The sequence below is a fragment of the Suncus etruscus genome, chromosome 12 (genome assembly GCF_024139225.1).
Source record: "Suncus etruscus isolate mSunEtr1 chromosome 12, mSunEtr1.pri.cur, whole genome shotgun sequence".
Taxonomy (NCBI): Eukaryota; Metazoa; Chordata; class Mammalia; order Eulipotyphla; family Soricidae; genus Suncus; species Suncus etruscus.
This window is the reverse complement of record NC_064859.1, coordinates 92,536,573-92,553,538: the sequence shown is the minus strand read 5'-3', so window position 1 is coordinate 92,553,538 and position 16,966 is coordinate 92,536,573. Positions and strand designations below refer to the sequence as shown.

The 16,966-nt window shown below is 47.3% G+C and overlaps 1 protein-coding gene across 1 annotated transcript in view; it reads left to right on the top strand.

The window, feature by feature from the left end:
* RBKS (ribokinase) overlaps nucleotides 1-16,966 on the top strand; it is a 93,216-nt gene that overhangs the window by 47,899 nt on the left and 28,351 nt on the right. The window contains exon 7 of the mRNA XM_049784210.1: nucleotides 1,883-2,071. Within this exon, the coding sequence (XP_049640167.1) occupies nucleotides 1,883-2,071 (189 nt within the window). The remainder of the gene's footprint in view (nucleotides 1-1,882; nucleotides 2,072-16,966) is intronic.

Sequence of the window (16,966 nt, the reverse complement as noted above, 5' to 3'; positions counted from 1 at the left end):
ATCCTTGACCTGAACATTGAATTGCTTGCCTATTCAGCCAAGAATCACCAAAAGGGACCTCCAAGTACTACTTGAGAACAGCCCCCAAAAAAGAAAAAAATGTATCTGAAACTTACTATTATAAAGACTTTGAAAGCTTAGCATTCCTTTTATGTTTCTCTCCCTTTTTGATACTATGCTTCTATCCCAGGACCCTATTCTTGGCTGCAGTATTTTTTGAAAGGTTCCACACATAGTAATGATGGTCACACACCAGGTTCACAAGTGACAGTGAAACAGCAATAGCGCCAGGAATGCCATTCAGCACACGAGCCAGTGCTGGGCTTTGAATTTCCAGCCTCATGGGTGCAGAGACTGACACTGTCCCACTGCCCCCATGCTCCTGGTTCATGTTAGCCTCACGAGGCAGCCACCATGCTGCACTGGAAGCCCATTTGCTCTGCAAGGCATGGGAGATGGCCCCACCACCCGATTTTTCAGAGATCTGTGACTCTCTGATCTCTAGATCAGAAGTCCTTCAGGAGGGACTGCTCTTCACAGGAACAGAAAGTCAATCCTAAACCTTACCCAGGCTTTTTGGGACAGCTGTCTTTCAATGACAGAAGAGAATTTCAGGAGATGACAAAAGTGAAACACTTATTCAGGGATTATGAGGAAGAAGAGGGAAAGGAAGAGAGCACAGAGGACACATTTCAGGTTGAGATGCAACAGGATAGGGAGAGGCATGTTGCTTGCTTCTGCCGAGTTGGTTCGGGGCTTTCTTGGTAGCTAAGAGTCCATTGCTATGACATCGTCAAGAAGAGCTCGAGACATCTGATCCACCTTCAGGTTCTCACCACAACCCTTGGTTCCTCCTGGAGCTTCTCTCTACAAGAGGTCCAGCCTACTCTGGGTTTGTGCTGGTGTCAGAGTCTTAGTCCCCAGTTCCTGTGTCCACAAAGTGGACACTATAGCTTTAGGGCTAACTTCAAATCGCATTGTAAAATAAAAATAAAAATCCACAAGTTGATGAGACCGCCCCACACGCCATGTTTCTGACTCCTTAGATGTATGGATGTGATGAAGCAGGGTACCAGTGTAGAAATACCAAGCCAGTCAAAAGATTAATCAGAGTTAGTCTGTTCTTCCTCATAATCTTTCTGTCTCATAGCCTCTCTCTGCCCAGACCAAAGCCAGAACTCCTTTCTCTTTATTATTCAGAACCAAATCCACTAGGGTTGGGGAAGATCCTGTAATCCAGGTGGGCTTTTAGATACCAAAAGAAAAGATTCGGGGGGGAGGGGGAAGGAAGTTGGGGGGAAAACACTTTGTTTAGGGCTGTTAGTACCACCTTATACTCATCTTTCCTTTATTACATCCCAGGAACTCATTGCCAGATTAAGCCTCCCCGCCAATGTACATGCTTCACAAGGAAACCCAGGCCACCAGAGATACCACCTGAACTAAAGATCCAGTGAAACTTCTAGTCATGTTCTGAACACTGCTCTGAAGTTTTCAATCTTACATTTGCAGACCCAGTCCCCATACCAGTCTTTGAAATATCTGCTCCTCCCATCAGAAATGAAAAGATGCTCAGTTGTATCTGTTTACCTGTCCTATAAACTGAGATAAAATAGATAAAACATAAACAAATAACCCTACCATTCAGAAACAGGGTAGACCAGAAATCAGAATCCCAGAGCCTTGAACCCTGCCAGGGGTTGTCCCCAATTTTCAGACAGTAACAGGAACCTTTGGAAGTTCCTCTCTGGTGGGCATTTGACACCCTGTGTAAACAGCTCCCTCTGGCACTGAATGGCAGGCAGGAGATGGGGCCTATCCCCTGACAGTGCCATCCTCTGGAAGCTTCCTCACCCGCTGCCTTTCCCTTGGTGTTCCACAGGCAGAGATCCTGACAGGCCTGGCAGTGGGCAGTCCTGAGGAGGCCGGGAAGGCTGCGCTGACACTCAGGGACAGAGGTTGCCGGCTGGTCATCGTCACCTTGGGTGCGGATGGATGTGTGATGCTGGCCCAGACAGACTCGAGCCCCAAGCACATTCCCACTGAGAGAGTCACAGCCGTGGACACCACGGTAGGCTTTTCTGTTCCAGAGTTGTGTCTAGCCCATGGGACTTGCCCTGTTGTCACTGAACTTTGCTACCTAAACTTTTGGAGCAGGAAAGAAAGGCCGGAGAGTTGATAATTGAGGGAGGAGAGAGTAGCCGGCCTGATAGTTTGATTGCTCATAGTGCTTCCTGTCAAGTCTCTGAAATTCATTTTGTTTGTCCATTAAGTGGGACTAACAGGTACTACTTGTATTGCTGTTTGGTTTGGGGGATTCCCCCCAGGAGTGTCCAGGGACTACTCTTAGTTTAGTGGCTGTGGTCACTCCCAGAAGTGCCCAGGGGACCAACCCCAGGCTCTAGCATACAGAGGTTGCATTCTAGCCTTTTGGGGTGTCTCTCTGGCCCTATGCTGTGGCTTTTGTTTGCACCAGAATTACGTGTATTCAATGAAGAATTTATTCCATACCTGTTCTCTGCTAGAAATATGTTGGGTGCTAAGATTACAATAAGTCAGACAAGTCTGTCTGCATGGGGCTTAGGATCTAGACAATGAGCAAATCATGCTTGCAAGCCTGAGGTGAAATGAAACATCTTGGAGCACTGAAAATCTGGGCTTATTCTTTTAGCCAATCAATAGTTCATTTATTTATTTATTTATCTTGGTGGGGGGGGGCATACCCAGCAGTACTCAGGGCTTATAATTCCTGGCAGGCTCAGAGGACCATATGGGGTGCCAGGGATCGAATCCGGGTCACTCATGTACAAAGTAACTATCCTCCCCACTATACTTTCTCTCCTCTCCAAGAACAACAAACTTTTTTTAAAAAAAACTTTACTTATTGGTTTTTTGGACCATACCCAGCAGCACTCAGGGGTCACTCCTAGCTCTGCACTCAGAATTTCACTCCTGGTGGGCTCCTGGTCCTGAGGGACCATATGGGATGCCAGGAATTGAACCGGTCCCTCCTAGTCAGTTGCTTACAAGGCAAATGCCCCAAACTCTTCAGTTTTCTATCACCCATTTGTGTGCCTGTAAGTTTAACCTTTGTAACAGTTACACAAAGCAGCGTCACTGCCTTCACTTGAGAAATGAAATGCTGGCTTGGGAATTGCAGGGCTCAAAAGTCAGAGAGCCAGAGACATGAAGAATCCACAGCCTTTTCACGGGATGGAGGTTGTTGTTGGAAAGGACGGGGTGTTGAGCAGATACAGAGCCAGGATGCAAAGAAAACATGTCAGACCAGACTCTGGGGTGTCCACAGCTAAGGAGACACACACTTCCCTTCCCCCAAAAATGGGGAGGGCTTTTTGTGTGATTTATGGATTTGAACATTCACCAGCTCTATAAGGTCCTTGAACCTCCAGAGTCCCAAGCAGGGAGTAGTCCCCTGAGTACTACCAGGTATGGCAAAAATTAAAAAGGAAAAACTAATAATTGGAAAGAACAAACATTTTAGGACCTTCATTTATAGAAAACTGGGAGGTAGTTATTTATAAAGTATCATTTAGTTTGGGGGGTCAGAGTGATAGTACAGCAGACAGGATGCACATGGTCAACTTGGTTCAGTCTGACACGTCCTATGGGCCCGAGAGCCTGCCAAGAGTGAGTCCTGTATGCACAGCCAGGTATAATCCCAAAACAAAATTTTATATATGTAATTTGGTTTTAGGGGCCAGGAATCAGCAGGACCCAGGACCTGCAATCTATGAGGTTCTGGTTTCAATTCCCAGCATGCTTTCCAAAAAAAAAAAAAAAAAAAAAAAGAAATGTGTGAATGTGTAGGAAGAGGTACATTTTAGGCTTAGAAAAGACTGGTCATTTATCCTTTGAGAACTTGACATTTTGCATATGAGTAAGTTTTGAAAAATAGATAAGTACCAAAAAATGCTTTATGACATCCTAATTGCCTTTTCAATGTGCTTGATGGGCCAAAGAGGTGTCCCAAGGGCTGGAATGAATGTTTTGCCTGCAGCCCTGAGCATCCCATGGGCCCCCAACACCACCACAAAGACCACTGAACAACAAGCCAAGGGTCAGATTCCTGGAAAAAGTCATTCACTTTGCAGGTGGTCATTTCTGAAGCGAAGGACATTGGCTTGAATGGGAGAAGCTCCTTGTTAGTTCTGAAGACCATCCTTCATTAGACTTAAACCATTCCAGGTCCTAAAGCCAAACCCAGGAACTTATAGCAGCCCCACCCCACCCCTTGAAGACCCATTTCAAGACCTACCTCCCCAGGAATATTTAAAATCTCGAGAATACTAAAACCCGGTGTATTATTTCCTATTACATAGCCACAATCAGGCCTCATCTATCAGGCACAGTAAGAGACTAACAATATAATCAAACAGAGCTATTAGAATAAAAAGGTTGTGTAGATGTGGATCCTCTCACTTTCAACGTAGCTCACTCACTGTCCATAAGATGCCGGGACTGTTTTGGATGGGGGGACAGTTGATGTGGGACACATCACTGCAAATAGGGGAGTCCTTGTTCTCTTACTCCAGACACAAAGCGTCTGTGTCTATGATCCAGAATGGCTTAACCCCACTGAGGGACTCCTTGGAACCCTCCAGAATATCTGTGATCCAGAATGGCTTAACCCCACTGAGGGACTGCTTGGAACTCTCCAGAACGACCTTGCATGTGGCTGCAGCTAAGTTGGTAGTAACCTAGGAAATCAGTCCAGTTGGCCATTGGGATCAGAAAACCAATCACTAAGAACTACACACACACATACACCAAAGAAAATAAGGGACTTACAATGGTACATCGGTTCCAGAGTGATAGGACAGGGGTTAAGGCATGTGGTATGCCCCCAGCTGATCCTGATTCCATCCCTGGCAACACTTAGTTCCCCGAGCATCACTAAGAGTCATCCCTGAGCACAGAGTCAGAAGTAAGCCCAGAGCACTGCCAGATATGGCCCCAAAACCTAAAATAACTTAAAAATAAAACTAAATTGTTACTTTTTGTAATGAAATTGTTTAAATACTTTTTTTAAATGACTGTAATCTCGGAGATCAAGCCAACACAGGAAGTTCAGGATCCAGGAAGCTGATGCAAGAGTCATCGGGGCTGAGAAGCTTCCAGGACAAGCGCTCCCCAGGAAGCCAGGCTGAGTCAGCCCCCAGAGAGCTGGAGAGAGCAGGGAAGGTCTCCCAGGAACAAGACAACCTCAAAGAGACGTGGAATACCAGTATGTTTGAATATGCCGAGGGAGTTTTCTTGCAGAATTTAAGGATGTGTTAACAGTTCAGATGTGAAAAAGCGGGGAAGTGAGAATAATCTTTGCTCATCCTGTGACCACAAATGCACAGTCATGTTAGTGTAAGTGTCACCGTTGGTTTTCCCAACACAGAGATGAGCCATCATGGGAAAGAAGGCAGGGATATTAATGGGATCCTTTATGTGGATATAGGGGCAGAGAAGCAACCTCAAGCCCACCATCTCTTGGAAGTCAAGACATAATAAATTGATTAAAAAAAAAAAAAACAGCATAAGAACCAGGGAACTAGAACAGGGGGGGGAAGGGCCTTGTTTTTCACACAACTAACCCAGTTTGGTCTCCACCGCCATATATGGTCCCCTGAGTGCCATCAGGAGTGAGCCTGAGTGCAGAGGCCAGTAAGCCTTAAGTGTGGCCGGATGTGCTCCCGCCTCCCCCCAAAAAAGATAAATTAAATAGCAGTATAAGCATGTTCCTGGAACTAGACATAAATCCCACAAGAAACCACAAGAATCTGAAGTATTTGCTTCAAAGAAATGGGAGTGGAGAGACGGGCCCTTCAGACTTGCAACCTTTTCTTTTTCAATCAGGTCTGTGGGTGGGCTTTGATTGTTTTCATTTTTACATAAAACTTGTGATACTACTTCACACCCACATGGAGGACTTATCAAAACCAAATAGAAGCAAGTATCATAAAGAATGAGAAGATGAGGCTGGAGTGATAGTACAACTGGTAAGGGGATGGACTGACCCAAGCTGGATTATATCCCCGGCATCGCATCTTATCTGGTCCCCTGAGCCCACCAGGGGTGATTCCTGAGTGCAGAGCCAAGACCAATTCCAGCACCACTGGTGTGGCCCAAAAGCATCAATAAAGGAATGGGGAGACATTGGGACCATCTGAAGAGAGTATAATATGGGAGCCATTTTAAAGCATACTCTGGAATGATGCTTCTGGTAGTTTGTCTAGGTTTATTCCCGAAAAAGAGGAACACCTCTGTCCCCACCAAGACAAACATGAATGCTCTATCAACATTAGTATTATAGGAGCCCCAGATTGGAAATTATCAGGTTTTCTTCAGCAGATGATTGGATAAATGGTGGCATTGTATAATACGGCATTGGAATATTATCCGACCATAAGAAGGAAATACTGAATGTTCTGCACAGGGATGGCCTTCTAAGATAATCTGTTAAGTGAAGGAAGGAAAGGTGAAAGGTCATGTCTTTGGTAGTTTCGTTCTCATGGAATCTCCGACACACACATGACCAGAAAGATGGAATCAGGGCTAACAGATTCAGGAGGGGGCAGGAAGACAGAGAACATAGAGAAGCCACTTAGTGGATAGTGGGGGGATTCCCTTTGAATCATTAAGAATATTTGGAACTTTGGGGCCGGGCGGTGGCGCTGGAGGTAAGGTGCCTGCCTTACCTGCGCTAGCCTAGGACGGACCGCGGTTCGATCCCCCGGCGTCCCATATGGTCCCCCAAGCCAGGAGCAACTTCTGAGCGCATAGCCAGGAGTAACCCCTGAGCGTTACCGGGTGTGGCCCAAAAACCAAAAAAAAAAAAAAAAAAAAAAAAAAGAATATTTGGAACTTGATACAGAAAAAGATGCCAAGTTAGACAATGAAAAAGAGCTAACATACTTGACAAATTTTTTTTTGTTTTTGTTTTTGTTTTTTTGTTTGTTTTGGGGCCACACCTGGCGTTGCTCAGGGGTTACTCCTGGCTGTCTGCTCAGAAATAGCTCCTGGCAGACACGGGGGACCATATGGGACACCAGTATTCGAACCAACCACCTTAGGTCCTGGATCGGCTGCTTGCAAGGCAAACGCCGCTGTGCTATCTCTCCGGGCCCACAAATTATTATTATTAATTATTATATTATTTTGGCTTTTGGAAGTGCTTAGGAGTTACTGGCTTTATGCTCAGAAGTCACTCCTAGCAGGCTGTGGAACCATATAAGATGCTGGGGATCAAATATGGGTCGGCCATGTCCAAGGCAAATGTCCTACCCATTGTGCTGTTGCTCCCGCGGCAGGGCATTTGCTTTGCACGCAGCCAATCCAGGACAGACTGTGGTTCAAATCCTGGCATCCCATATGGTTCCCTGAGCCTTCTCTGAGCGCAGAGTCAGGAGTAACCCGAGCGTCGCCAGGTGTGACCAAAAAAAAAAAAAAAAAAGAAAGAAAGAAAGAAAGAAAACCAAGGTTAAGCAATAGAAGCAAAAACACCCACCTTGGTCCTCCACCTATGACCAAATCCTCATGCTAAAGAACTTCCCATGACTGCTAATGAACCTTAAAGGAGCTCTCTGCATTCTCCCCAGGGGAGCAGAGGTGAACCCCCTCCCCCCAAAAAAAAGCCAAAGGTAACTATTTTCTGGGTGTAGAATCTCCAGCTGTTCCTCTGGCTCGCTCATGCCTGAAATGCGCCTTCAGCAGCCCTTCAACGACATGCAGAGGGAACAAATTACTCTTTGTGACCGAGTGGCTTTTCTCCTCCTCATGTTTCAGAAGACACCCTACAAGCCCCAGCATCTGCACCTGTCAATCACGCCTCACTGAAGTCGGGGAGCCACCACCTCTAAGTGAGGGGTGCCTCCTTGGCGAGCTGCCAGGAGATCCCCAGGAGGCAGCCAGTCCCCTCTTGCAACTCAGTGCTCCTGCTGAACTGGGTCCTGCCTCGATGCTAATGGTGGGGTACAGCACTTCTATTTTTACCCCTGTTGTGCTCTCGTGAGGTGGTGGCAGGATCTGCAGATGTCCCCAGCTCCTTTTGGAGACGTGACAGATGTGTCTCTTTTCCCAGCTTTGCATGTTATCTGAATCTTAAACCCCAACACCCCCATAAACAAAGCACAAGGCCCTCATGTGCATCCTCGAGCCAAGCCCTGAAGGTTCGAGATTCTGCTGGCCTTGTCGGCTATTGCCTTGGTCCCGAAACATCACTCACATGGGCACAATTGTCCTTTTCTCACATTGCCTTCTGATACATAGGTTGCTTCTTTGACATGTAGGTAGGAAAATCCTAGCATTTACCTCCTTCGCTGGCTAGTTGCAATAATTCAGCCCTTGGAGCCAGAGGGGTGGCACAAGTGGTAAGGCGTTTGCCTTGCACTTGCTGACCTAGGACAGACCATTGTTCAATCCCCCGGCGTCCCATATGGTCCTCCAAGCCAGGAGCAATTTCTGAGCACATTGCTAAGAGTAACCCCTGAGCGTCACCAGGTGTGGCCCAAAAAAACAAAAAACAAAATAAAAGAATTCAACCATTATGGTTCCCTGACCCACATCAGGAATGCCCATTCCTGCCCCAACCCTGAGCCTGGCAGGTATAGCCAGAAAAAGAGGATTCAACCTATTGGTTATTCTGTCTTCTCAGGAACACTCAGGATTGAGTGATAGCACAGTGGGTATTTGTCTTGCATATAGTGGACCTGGGTTTGAATAATATAGCATTTCATATATTCCCCTGAGCCTGACAGGAGTGATTTCTGAGCACAGAACCAGGAGTAGCCCCTGAGCTTCACCAGGTATTATCCCCCAAAACAAACTAAAAAAACCAAAACCACTATTCAAGACAGCTTCCTAATTCAGGAAAGAGAGGAAGCAGAGTAATCAAAGCCCAGGCACAGGGAATCCTTCTGGTCAATTCTTTGTCCCTTTCCTAGAGTATTGCTGGTGGACCCGTTACATGGCACGCATAGGCTCACAACAGCCCAAGGCCTGAGAATCGGTTTGACAGAAAGTCAATATAGAAGGATTGGGAAGAGGAGGTTTCTTCCAGCAGACTTTGCCTGCAAGCAGTGGGGATAGTGATGGGGTTTGGGCCCATGCTACTAGATTAGCCACAGTTGTTGAGAGTAGCTTTTCCTTGGTGTATCTTCATCTTTGGGATCAAACATTCAGCCATCCCAACTGCTCTGGAGAAAAAAGGTTTGTGCCAAGGTGCCATTGGAGCACCGTGCCAGCTTTGAAAACCCAGCCAGTGTGGGTCATTACTCATGGTCTCACCTCACCTCTCCGACCACCCTCCCACATACACACATCAGCACCCTGCTGGCCAGAGGCAGCCAGATTCACATCTGCAGGATGTGATTAGAAAGGAGATGTTAAGGTGTTGTGATTTGGGTTTGGGTTTTATTATTTTTTAAGTTTATTAATTGATTGGTTTGTTTTGTGGTCACACCCAGTGGGGCTTAGGGGTCACAACTGTCTCTGCACTCAGAAGTCACCCCTGGCAGGCTGGGGGCCCATATCAGAGGCCAGGAATCAAACCGAATCCCTCCCAAGTCGGCCGCATGAAAGGCAAGTGCCCTGCCGTTGTGCTATCTCGCCGGCCTCCTGGGTTTGGATTTTAGGCCTCTGGACCACACCAGTAGTATGTAAGCTACTCTCAGCAGTGCTTGGGGCCATGTGGTGCAGGGAATAGAACCAGGGCTCCTGCACAAAAGCATATGTGCTCAGTGCTTTGGGGTACCTCCCTTGACCCCTGGTGCTCCAAAGAGCCGAAGAGAGGATTCTCTGGCCTAGTGTGTGCAATCCATACTGGAGGTCCAGCTTTGATCTCTAGCACTGCATGATCTCCCAAGAGTGATCACCCAGGAGTGACCCCCACATACTGTCAGGTGTTGCCCCCAAAAACCAAAACACAAAAATAATTCTCTACTCTGACAAATTAAAGTGCGGTTTAGCTAGTCTTGCCTTGAGGCCAAACTTTCTGGTTCTTTTGAGGACACAGCAGGGTTGATCCTCTTCAGCTCTGTACCCCACTCATTCTCCCTCTCATCCCCTTATTTCTAATCAACACAAACACCCTTCATTACTTGATCCTAAGCGCTTACTTCTGAGGGCGTCTTTGTAGCTCAGAAGCCATTTTGACCTTTGAAAGGGACATTTGCATATTTCTGTCCAGAAATTTCTGTGACAGCCAAGATGTTTGAGTAGCCCTCACTGTCAGTTCACAATACTAGATAAAGGGGTTCAGAGAGGGAAATGCTGGGGGAAGGGAATTGACTTCTGAAGACATAATTGAATCTCATGATCTCCATTTATTCAAGAGGCGGCTGTTCAGTTACAGTTTCATAAATTCCATAGTGCCTAAAAGTGAAAAAATAGAAATAGAAAAAGAAACAAGAGCCTGACATTCTGGGGACACTGTTGGGGGGAAAGGGGACACGGGAATGGGGTACTGGAACACTGCGCCTGAAACTCAACTGTGAGTGATTTTACAGTTTTGACATTCAATGTGATTCAGGTTTTTTTTTTTTTTTAAGTGGTTGTTGGGCTGGAAAGTAGGACTGGGGTTAAGGTTTTTTGGTTTGGTTTGGATTTTGCTTTTGGGCCACACTCAGCAGTATAAAGGAAACCATGTGGGATGCCTGAGATGGAACCCAGGTTGTTAACTGTCACTTAGGCTCCAAAAGTCATACACATTTGAATCCCAGAAAACCTGAGCATTTACAAGAGGATTAATATTTGAAGTCATGGGAAACCTATATATTCCAGAAAATTTTTTTTCTAGAATAAAAGGTTATCTCTAAAACACAAACAATTAAAATTTTTCAAGAGGTAATGTTTAATCTCATAAGAAGTCAGAAATATGTAAATCAAAACCAAAAAATTTCTTTATTACATATCAGGTGGGTAAAAATAAAACAGATACTGCAAAAGCCCAAATAAATGTCAAGACGTGTTCTCATATAATCTGGGGAAGAGGTAGGTTTTCAGAGGGCAGGTTTGACCATTCAGGTCCAGGTCATGGAGAAGTCAGCCTTCTGGCTGGCAGGATGTCAGAGCCAGGAATCAATTCTATATCTGTCAGTCTGTCCTAGGTACTCAGAAACTCTTGGCATGCCCCTCTTCCTTGCTAGTAGTCTTCCTGCCCTTGGGCCCTGCCTTTTGGCACTGGCTGTGACATTCCTGGTCCCCATCATGATTCACGCAGGCTGTGACTGCTCGTCCCAACCCATTTGCCCTGCAGCTGCACCTCTCCCTGCAGATGGCCATGGGGAGCCCCAAGAACCAACGGAGCCTGGCCTGGCGAGTGTCCTGGTCATTAGCAGGTCCCCTCTTCAATTATTCAGCATCTCTGAGTCTGCTCCCATCACAGTCACACTCTGCTCCAAGAGCCCCAGGCCCTGCTGCCATTCTCTCCCCCAAACTTTGAGAGTCCAGATAGCTGGGCTACCTCAAAAGGCAACTCAGGGTCGTGCCAGGCCAGAGACCAAGCCCTTGGGTCCCTCCCTCCCTTCAGGTGCTATGCCTGGACCTGGTGAGCAGACAAAGAAGGAGCACTCCTGTGGATGAGAATCAAATCAACTTTTCTGAAAGAAGGGTCTGTCAATAGGGGCCTGAGGGGGCTGAAGGGGGGACATTGGCCTTTCTTCCATTCTCCAGCCAACGTTAGCTTCAGTGAGAAGCAGACAAGTCCTACTGGACAAGTTCTTCCAGGGCAAATTCAGGCCTCTAACAATGATAAAGCACATGATAACAGTCCCCCTCAGATAATTCAAGGTCAAGATTCTTTTGGGTAACCTGAGACCCACTGACCTTGGAGCCCCAGGATCTACAAGTTTCTTCTGTCCCAGTAGCCTGGATCTGCTTTGATAAGGAAAGAATGAATCAGATACAAATGTTCTTATGTGCATACGTGTGTGTAATATTTGTCATTACTGCTGTCATTTCTATTGTGGGGTCAGGATTACAGCTGGTAGCAAGGCAGGGGATCAAACCCAGGGCCTCGCACACAACTGTGCTTTCCATACCCTCCTTCTCAGATATGCTCCCTCATGAACGAAAAGCAAAATAACATGAGTTTCCCGTTTTCAAATAGGTCCTGGGTCCTGGGATCTCTAGCGAGTGTTGGGGTAAGGCACTTCCTTTGATGTGCTGATCCCAGTTTGATCCCCATCACCCCACGTGGTCCAAACTATGAAATACCCTTCAATGATTTTTCTTTAAATGCCAGATTACAAAGTAAAATCAAATCACACAGGTAAAGAGTAGCCTTGGAGGAGGAAAACTCAAGAGAGGGCTGAAGCAGTAGTCGTGGGGAGAGTGTTTCCTTGCATATGACTGACATGGCTTTGATCTCTGGCATCCCTTATGGTCCCCTAAACAGAGCCAAGAGTGATTTTTGAGTGTAGAGCCAGGAGTAAGCCCTGAGCACTGCCAAGTGTGACCCCAAAAACGAAGGAAGGGTAGGAGGAGGAAGGAAGAGGAAGAGGGAGGGAAGAAGGACCCCAAAATAGCCTTTCTAGCCTTTGCAAGAGTCTCTGGATGTAAGTGGCAGTGACGACTGTACAAATAGACTTGGGCTATCAGAAAGACAAAACTCACATCTCTCCAGGACAGGGAACAGGATAATTGCTGAAGAGCCTGATCCACCAGTCACCAGATGTCTGTCATGCCTGGGGGCACATTAGCTCTGTCACATTACTTCCAGCCAGCAGATCACCTCCCTTATTAGCTCATCAGGCAGAATTCAATATTCTTAATTATCCTTAATTCTGTGGGTGACAGTGGGCAACCCAGGACTCTCAACATCTTTGCAGGTGCTAATCAAAATTCTCACTGTTGTGAGGCAAGATTCAGGGCCTGATCAGAAGGGTCCATGTTCCTCAAGTACTGTCTATGGACCAAAGATATTGACACAGACAATCTAGGGACACTTAAGAGGGTCTGGGAGCCCCCGAAGCCAGCCTCAGATACAGCTAAAGCCAGAGAGGGCAGTTCAGTCAGTAACGGGAATAAGAAGGGAGGAGAGAAAAAGCAACAGGGGTTAGGCCAAAGAGGTAAGATAGAGGTTAAAACATTTGCCTTGTGGGGCCGGAGAGATAGCATGGAGATAGGGCATTTGCCTTGCATGCAGGAGGACAGTGGTTCGAATCGTGGCATCCTATATGGTCCCCTGAGCCTGCCAGGAGCGATTTCTGAGCGTAGAGCCAGGGGTAACCCCTGAGAGCTGCCAGGTGTGACCCCCAAAAGACAATAAAAAAAAAATTTGCCTGGCACATAGCCAATCCTGGTTCAATTCCTGGCACTTATCTAGGTTCCCTGAGCACAGAACCAGTAGGAAGTCCTGAGCACTGCTGGCCAACTAAAGCTAACATTTTTTGGGGGGGGCCACACCCGTTTGATGCTCAGGGGTTACTCCTGGCTACGTGCTCAGAAATTGCCCCTGGCTTGGGGGGACCGAACCGCGGTCCTTCCTTGGCTAGCGCTTGCAAGGCAGACACCTTACTTCTAGCGCCACCTCGCCGGCCCCTGAAGCTAACATTTTAAACCTAAGTTAGAAGTGCTCTAGAAGCCTTGAAGGGACAGGAAATAGTCCCTCACCTAGCAAGAAGAGATGGTGCGAGGTGACAGCCAGTTTATCCATCTGCAAGCAAGACTGCCTGAGCCAACCTGGAGGAATAGTTTGAGAACTTCTAACACCAGCCTTGTTGGCATCTGATCTCAAACTCAAATGCCCAATGTCCCACATGCACTGGGCCCAGTCCAGGCAGCTGTCGGTGATTCCAGCACCTACCTACACCCTTGACAGCAACTGGGTCAGCACCATGGCCTGCATCAGGGATACCCGGGGGCCTCTGAGGGCAAGAAGACCAGGACTGCCAACCCACAGGACTCGCCTGTATCAAGTCATCTCATCCAACAGTGGCTTAGTTCCTTCTTTCCTAGGGTCAGGGCATGTCACCATGTCACCTGGCCCCCAACCCAAGCACAAAGCCTAAGCAACAAGACCATTGTAAAAAAAAAAAAAAAAGCCACTGATTCCTCCAGAGTGCCAGCAGCTTACTACTGATTTCATGACCCAACAGCTCCAGGCAAAACCCAGATCTCTGAACGATGTTGTTGAGTGACTCATGACTCCCAACTTGTGTGCCTTGGCAGAAGTGGGGGCCCTGTGGTCATGGTTAATAGTCTCAGATGCCTTTGCTGTTTGATAATCCAGTTGCTCCCTCTTTACTTAGCAGGCAGTGTGGCTGGAGAACAATGATTGTGTTTCACGGCTCCCTCGCTGAGATTAAAAGGCAGTTGTTAGCAGACAAACATTTGGCAGAAAAACGCTCGAGTCCAATCTTGTGTGTGAGTCTAAATCAGACTGGATTAACTGTTTGTGGTCAAGGGAATGGTGGGGGCCCAGGAAAAGCCGCCCCCAGACCGCAGAAGGAGGCTGTAAAGCTCAGTGAATCAGCAGGGCCGTTCAAGCCCAAGTGGCATTTATAGTCCCTGGTACACCGAGTTATTTATGTTCAGGGTTCCATTAATGCGGCCTGAAGAATGGGCCTTTTTCATTCCACTTTGGAGTTGCTACTCAGGATGCTGCTTCATTATTATTTATAATGGAATTCTTCACATTACAGGAGAAGTTCATCCACCACAGATATTTGGGGCACAAGGGTGTGTGTGAAGCCAATTTTAAGTTCTCTATGCTGAGCGGGGCAGTGGGCGTTTGAGTGGTGCCTCCTGAGTTCTGGCAACCCATTAGTAGGAACTTAAATTAGGGAGGCTTGTGTACCCCACAGGGCTCCCTGGCAATGCGGCCCACCTCTCCCAGGCCACCAGAGCAGGCCTGAATCCAGGAGTGACACAGTGACGGGACCCTCCTGTTTTCCTGCTGGTCAACTACTGGATCAGCCGAGGCTGTCAAGGGGAAGAGAGAGTACAATGGGGCTTCCCAGAGGAGCATTTCAGCCACAGACTCTAGCTGTTGATCCACAGTACAACCAAATTTAAAACACTAAAATAAGCAAGTTCACTTACTTGAAACAGAATCACTCCCCTTTTCCTGAGGATCACAAAGTATGCGAAACACACAGCTTCACCGCAACCTATTTTCCCACTCCTGGGGTCAGTGGGCATAGACAGGGTTTTAGAAATGGCTGAACTCTGCTGAGAGTATGAGATGCTGGGATGGGGTGCAGAAGACAACATCACTGGGGACAAGGGATGTAACTCGGGAGCCTGCGGCCATCCTCTGTATTTATCACATGGCACATGTGCCAGCTCAGAATTGCTTTATCCAAATGTCCCGTGTGACTCCCAGGATGACAAACCAGCTCAGAAGTTTTCAGCCTAAAGCTCAGAGTGAACCCCCAGGACACGGGGAAGCCCATGAAGCAGCCAGTAAAGGCCTCAGCCCAAATTAGCCTTTACAGTTGACAAAGAGCTTATACTAGGGCCAGGGCATGACACAGGCTTCGGAGGTGGCCAGGATGTCGTAACCATGTGCCTTGGTATTGGAAGCAGAGCTGTAAAGGACTGCCTTGATTCAGTCTGAGCAGCTTGTGTGCTGTGACAAGCTGTGCTCTGCTTCTGCACTTCGTCAGTGAATACTTGCAGGGTTCAGGAGAGGAAGATTCCAGGCTGTTCTGAGATAAAGGTGCAGTACCTTTTTCCTGTCCTGTCATCATTGATGTTTAGACAGTATATTAACAATTGAAGGGACAGTGTCATTTTAAATACCACCTACAGTAGGCAGAAATGCAGGGATGAGGGGCCAGAGCGATAGAATAGTGATTGAGTGTTTGCCGTGCACACGGCTAACCCAGGACAGACCTGGGTTCAATTCCCAGCATCCCATATGATCCCCTGAGCCAGGAGCAATTTCTGAGTGCATAGCCAGGAGTAAACCTGAGCATCACTGGGTGTGGCCAAAAAGAATGGATGATAGTGCTCTTCTTGCACACAGACAATCCCAGTCTATCCCTAGCACTACATGTGGTCACCTGAGTACCACTAGAAGTTATCATTTTATTTGAGGGAGTGGAGTGGGAACAATAATGCCCAAGACTTAGTTCTCACTCTACACACAGAAATCACCCCAAGCAAGCTCAAGGAACCATATGGGATGCCAAGGATTGAACCTGGGTCAGCCACATGCAAGGCAAGCACCCTCCCCACTGTGCTATTGCTTTATCCCCACAAGACTCACCTCACCATTGAGCACAGAGACAGGGGCAACCCCTGAGCACTGTCAGATGAACCCAATTATTCCAGCTCACCCCAAAAACTGGAGAAATAGATACCAGTCACATCTGGTGGAAGAAACTCCACTTCTGGCTTGGGGGACCATATGGGATGCCAGGAGATTGAACTGTAGTCCATCCTAGGCTAGCGTGAGCAAGGCAGACGCCTTACCCCTTGCACCACTGCTCCGGCCCCAAACTTTGTTTAGTTTTAAGCCAAGCTGTGCTGTGCTCAGGGATCACTCCTGGTGGTGCTCAAAGAAACTAGAGGCAATCCTAGGGGATTGAACCTGAGGTGGCTGCATGCAAGGCAAACATCTGGCCCCCTATGCTGTCTCTCTAGTCCCCCCAACATTGATTATTCTCACCTCTTTGTGATTAGTGCACCAGAGGTCACACCCCAGCCAGGTGGGACAGGGATCGAACTTGTGCTCTATACCTACAAGACAGCTGCTCTGCCATGGAGCACAGATCCTCCCCATGGACCCCAATGTCTCATGCTATCCCCACCAGCCCCTCTGGCCTTTATCCATCCACACAAAAGAACACTTGAACCCTCAGGAACTTAACTGCAGATGGAGGTGCATATTTTGAGAGAAATTCTGGTATCAGAAGGCACGGCAATTGTGTCTTCACTAGCAGCAAATTAAAGAGTACAAAGAGAGTTTAATGTCACGAAGAATTAAAAATAAAATTAGAACCAATATTTA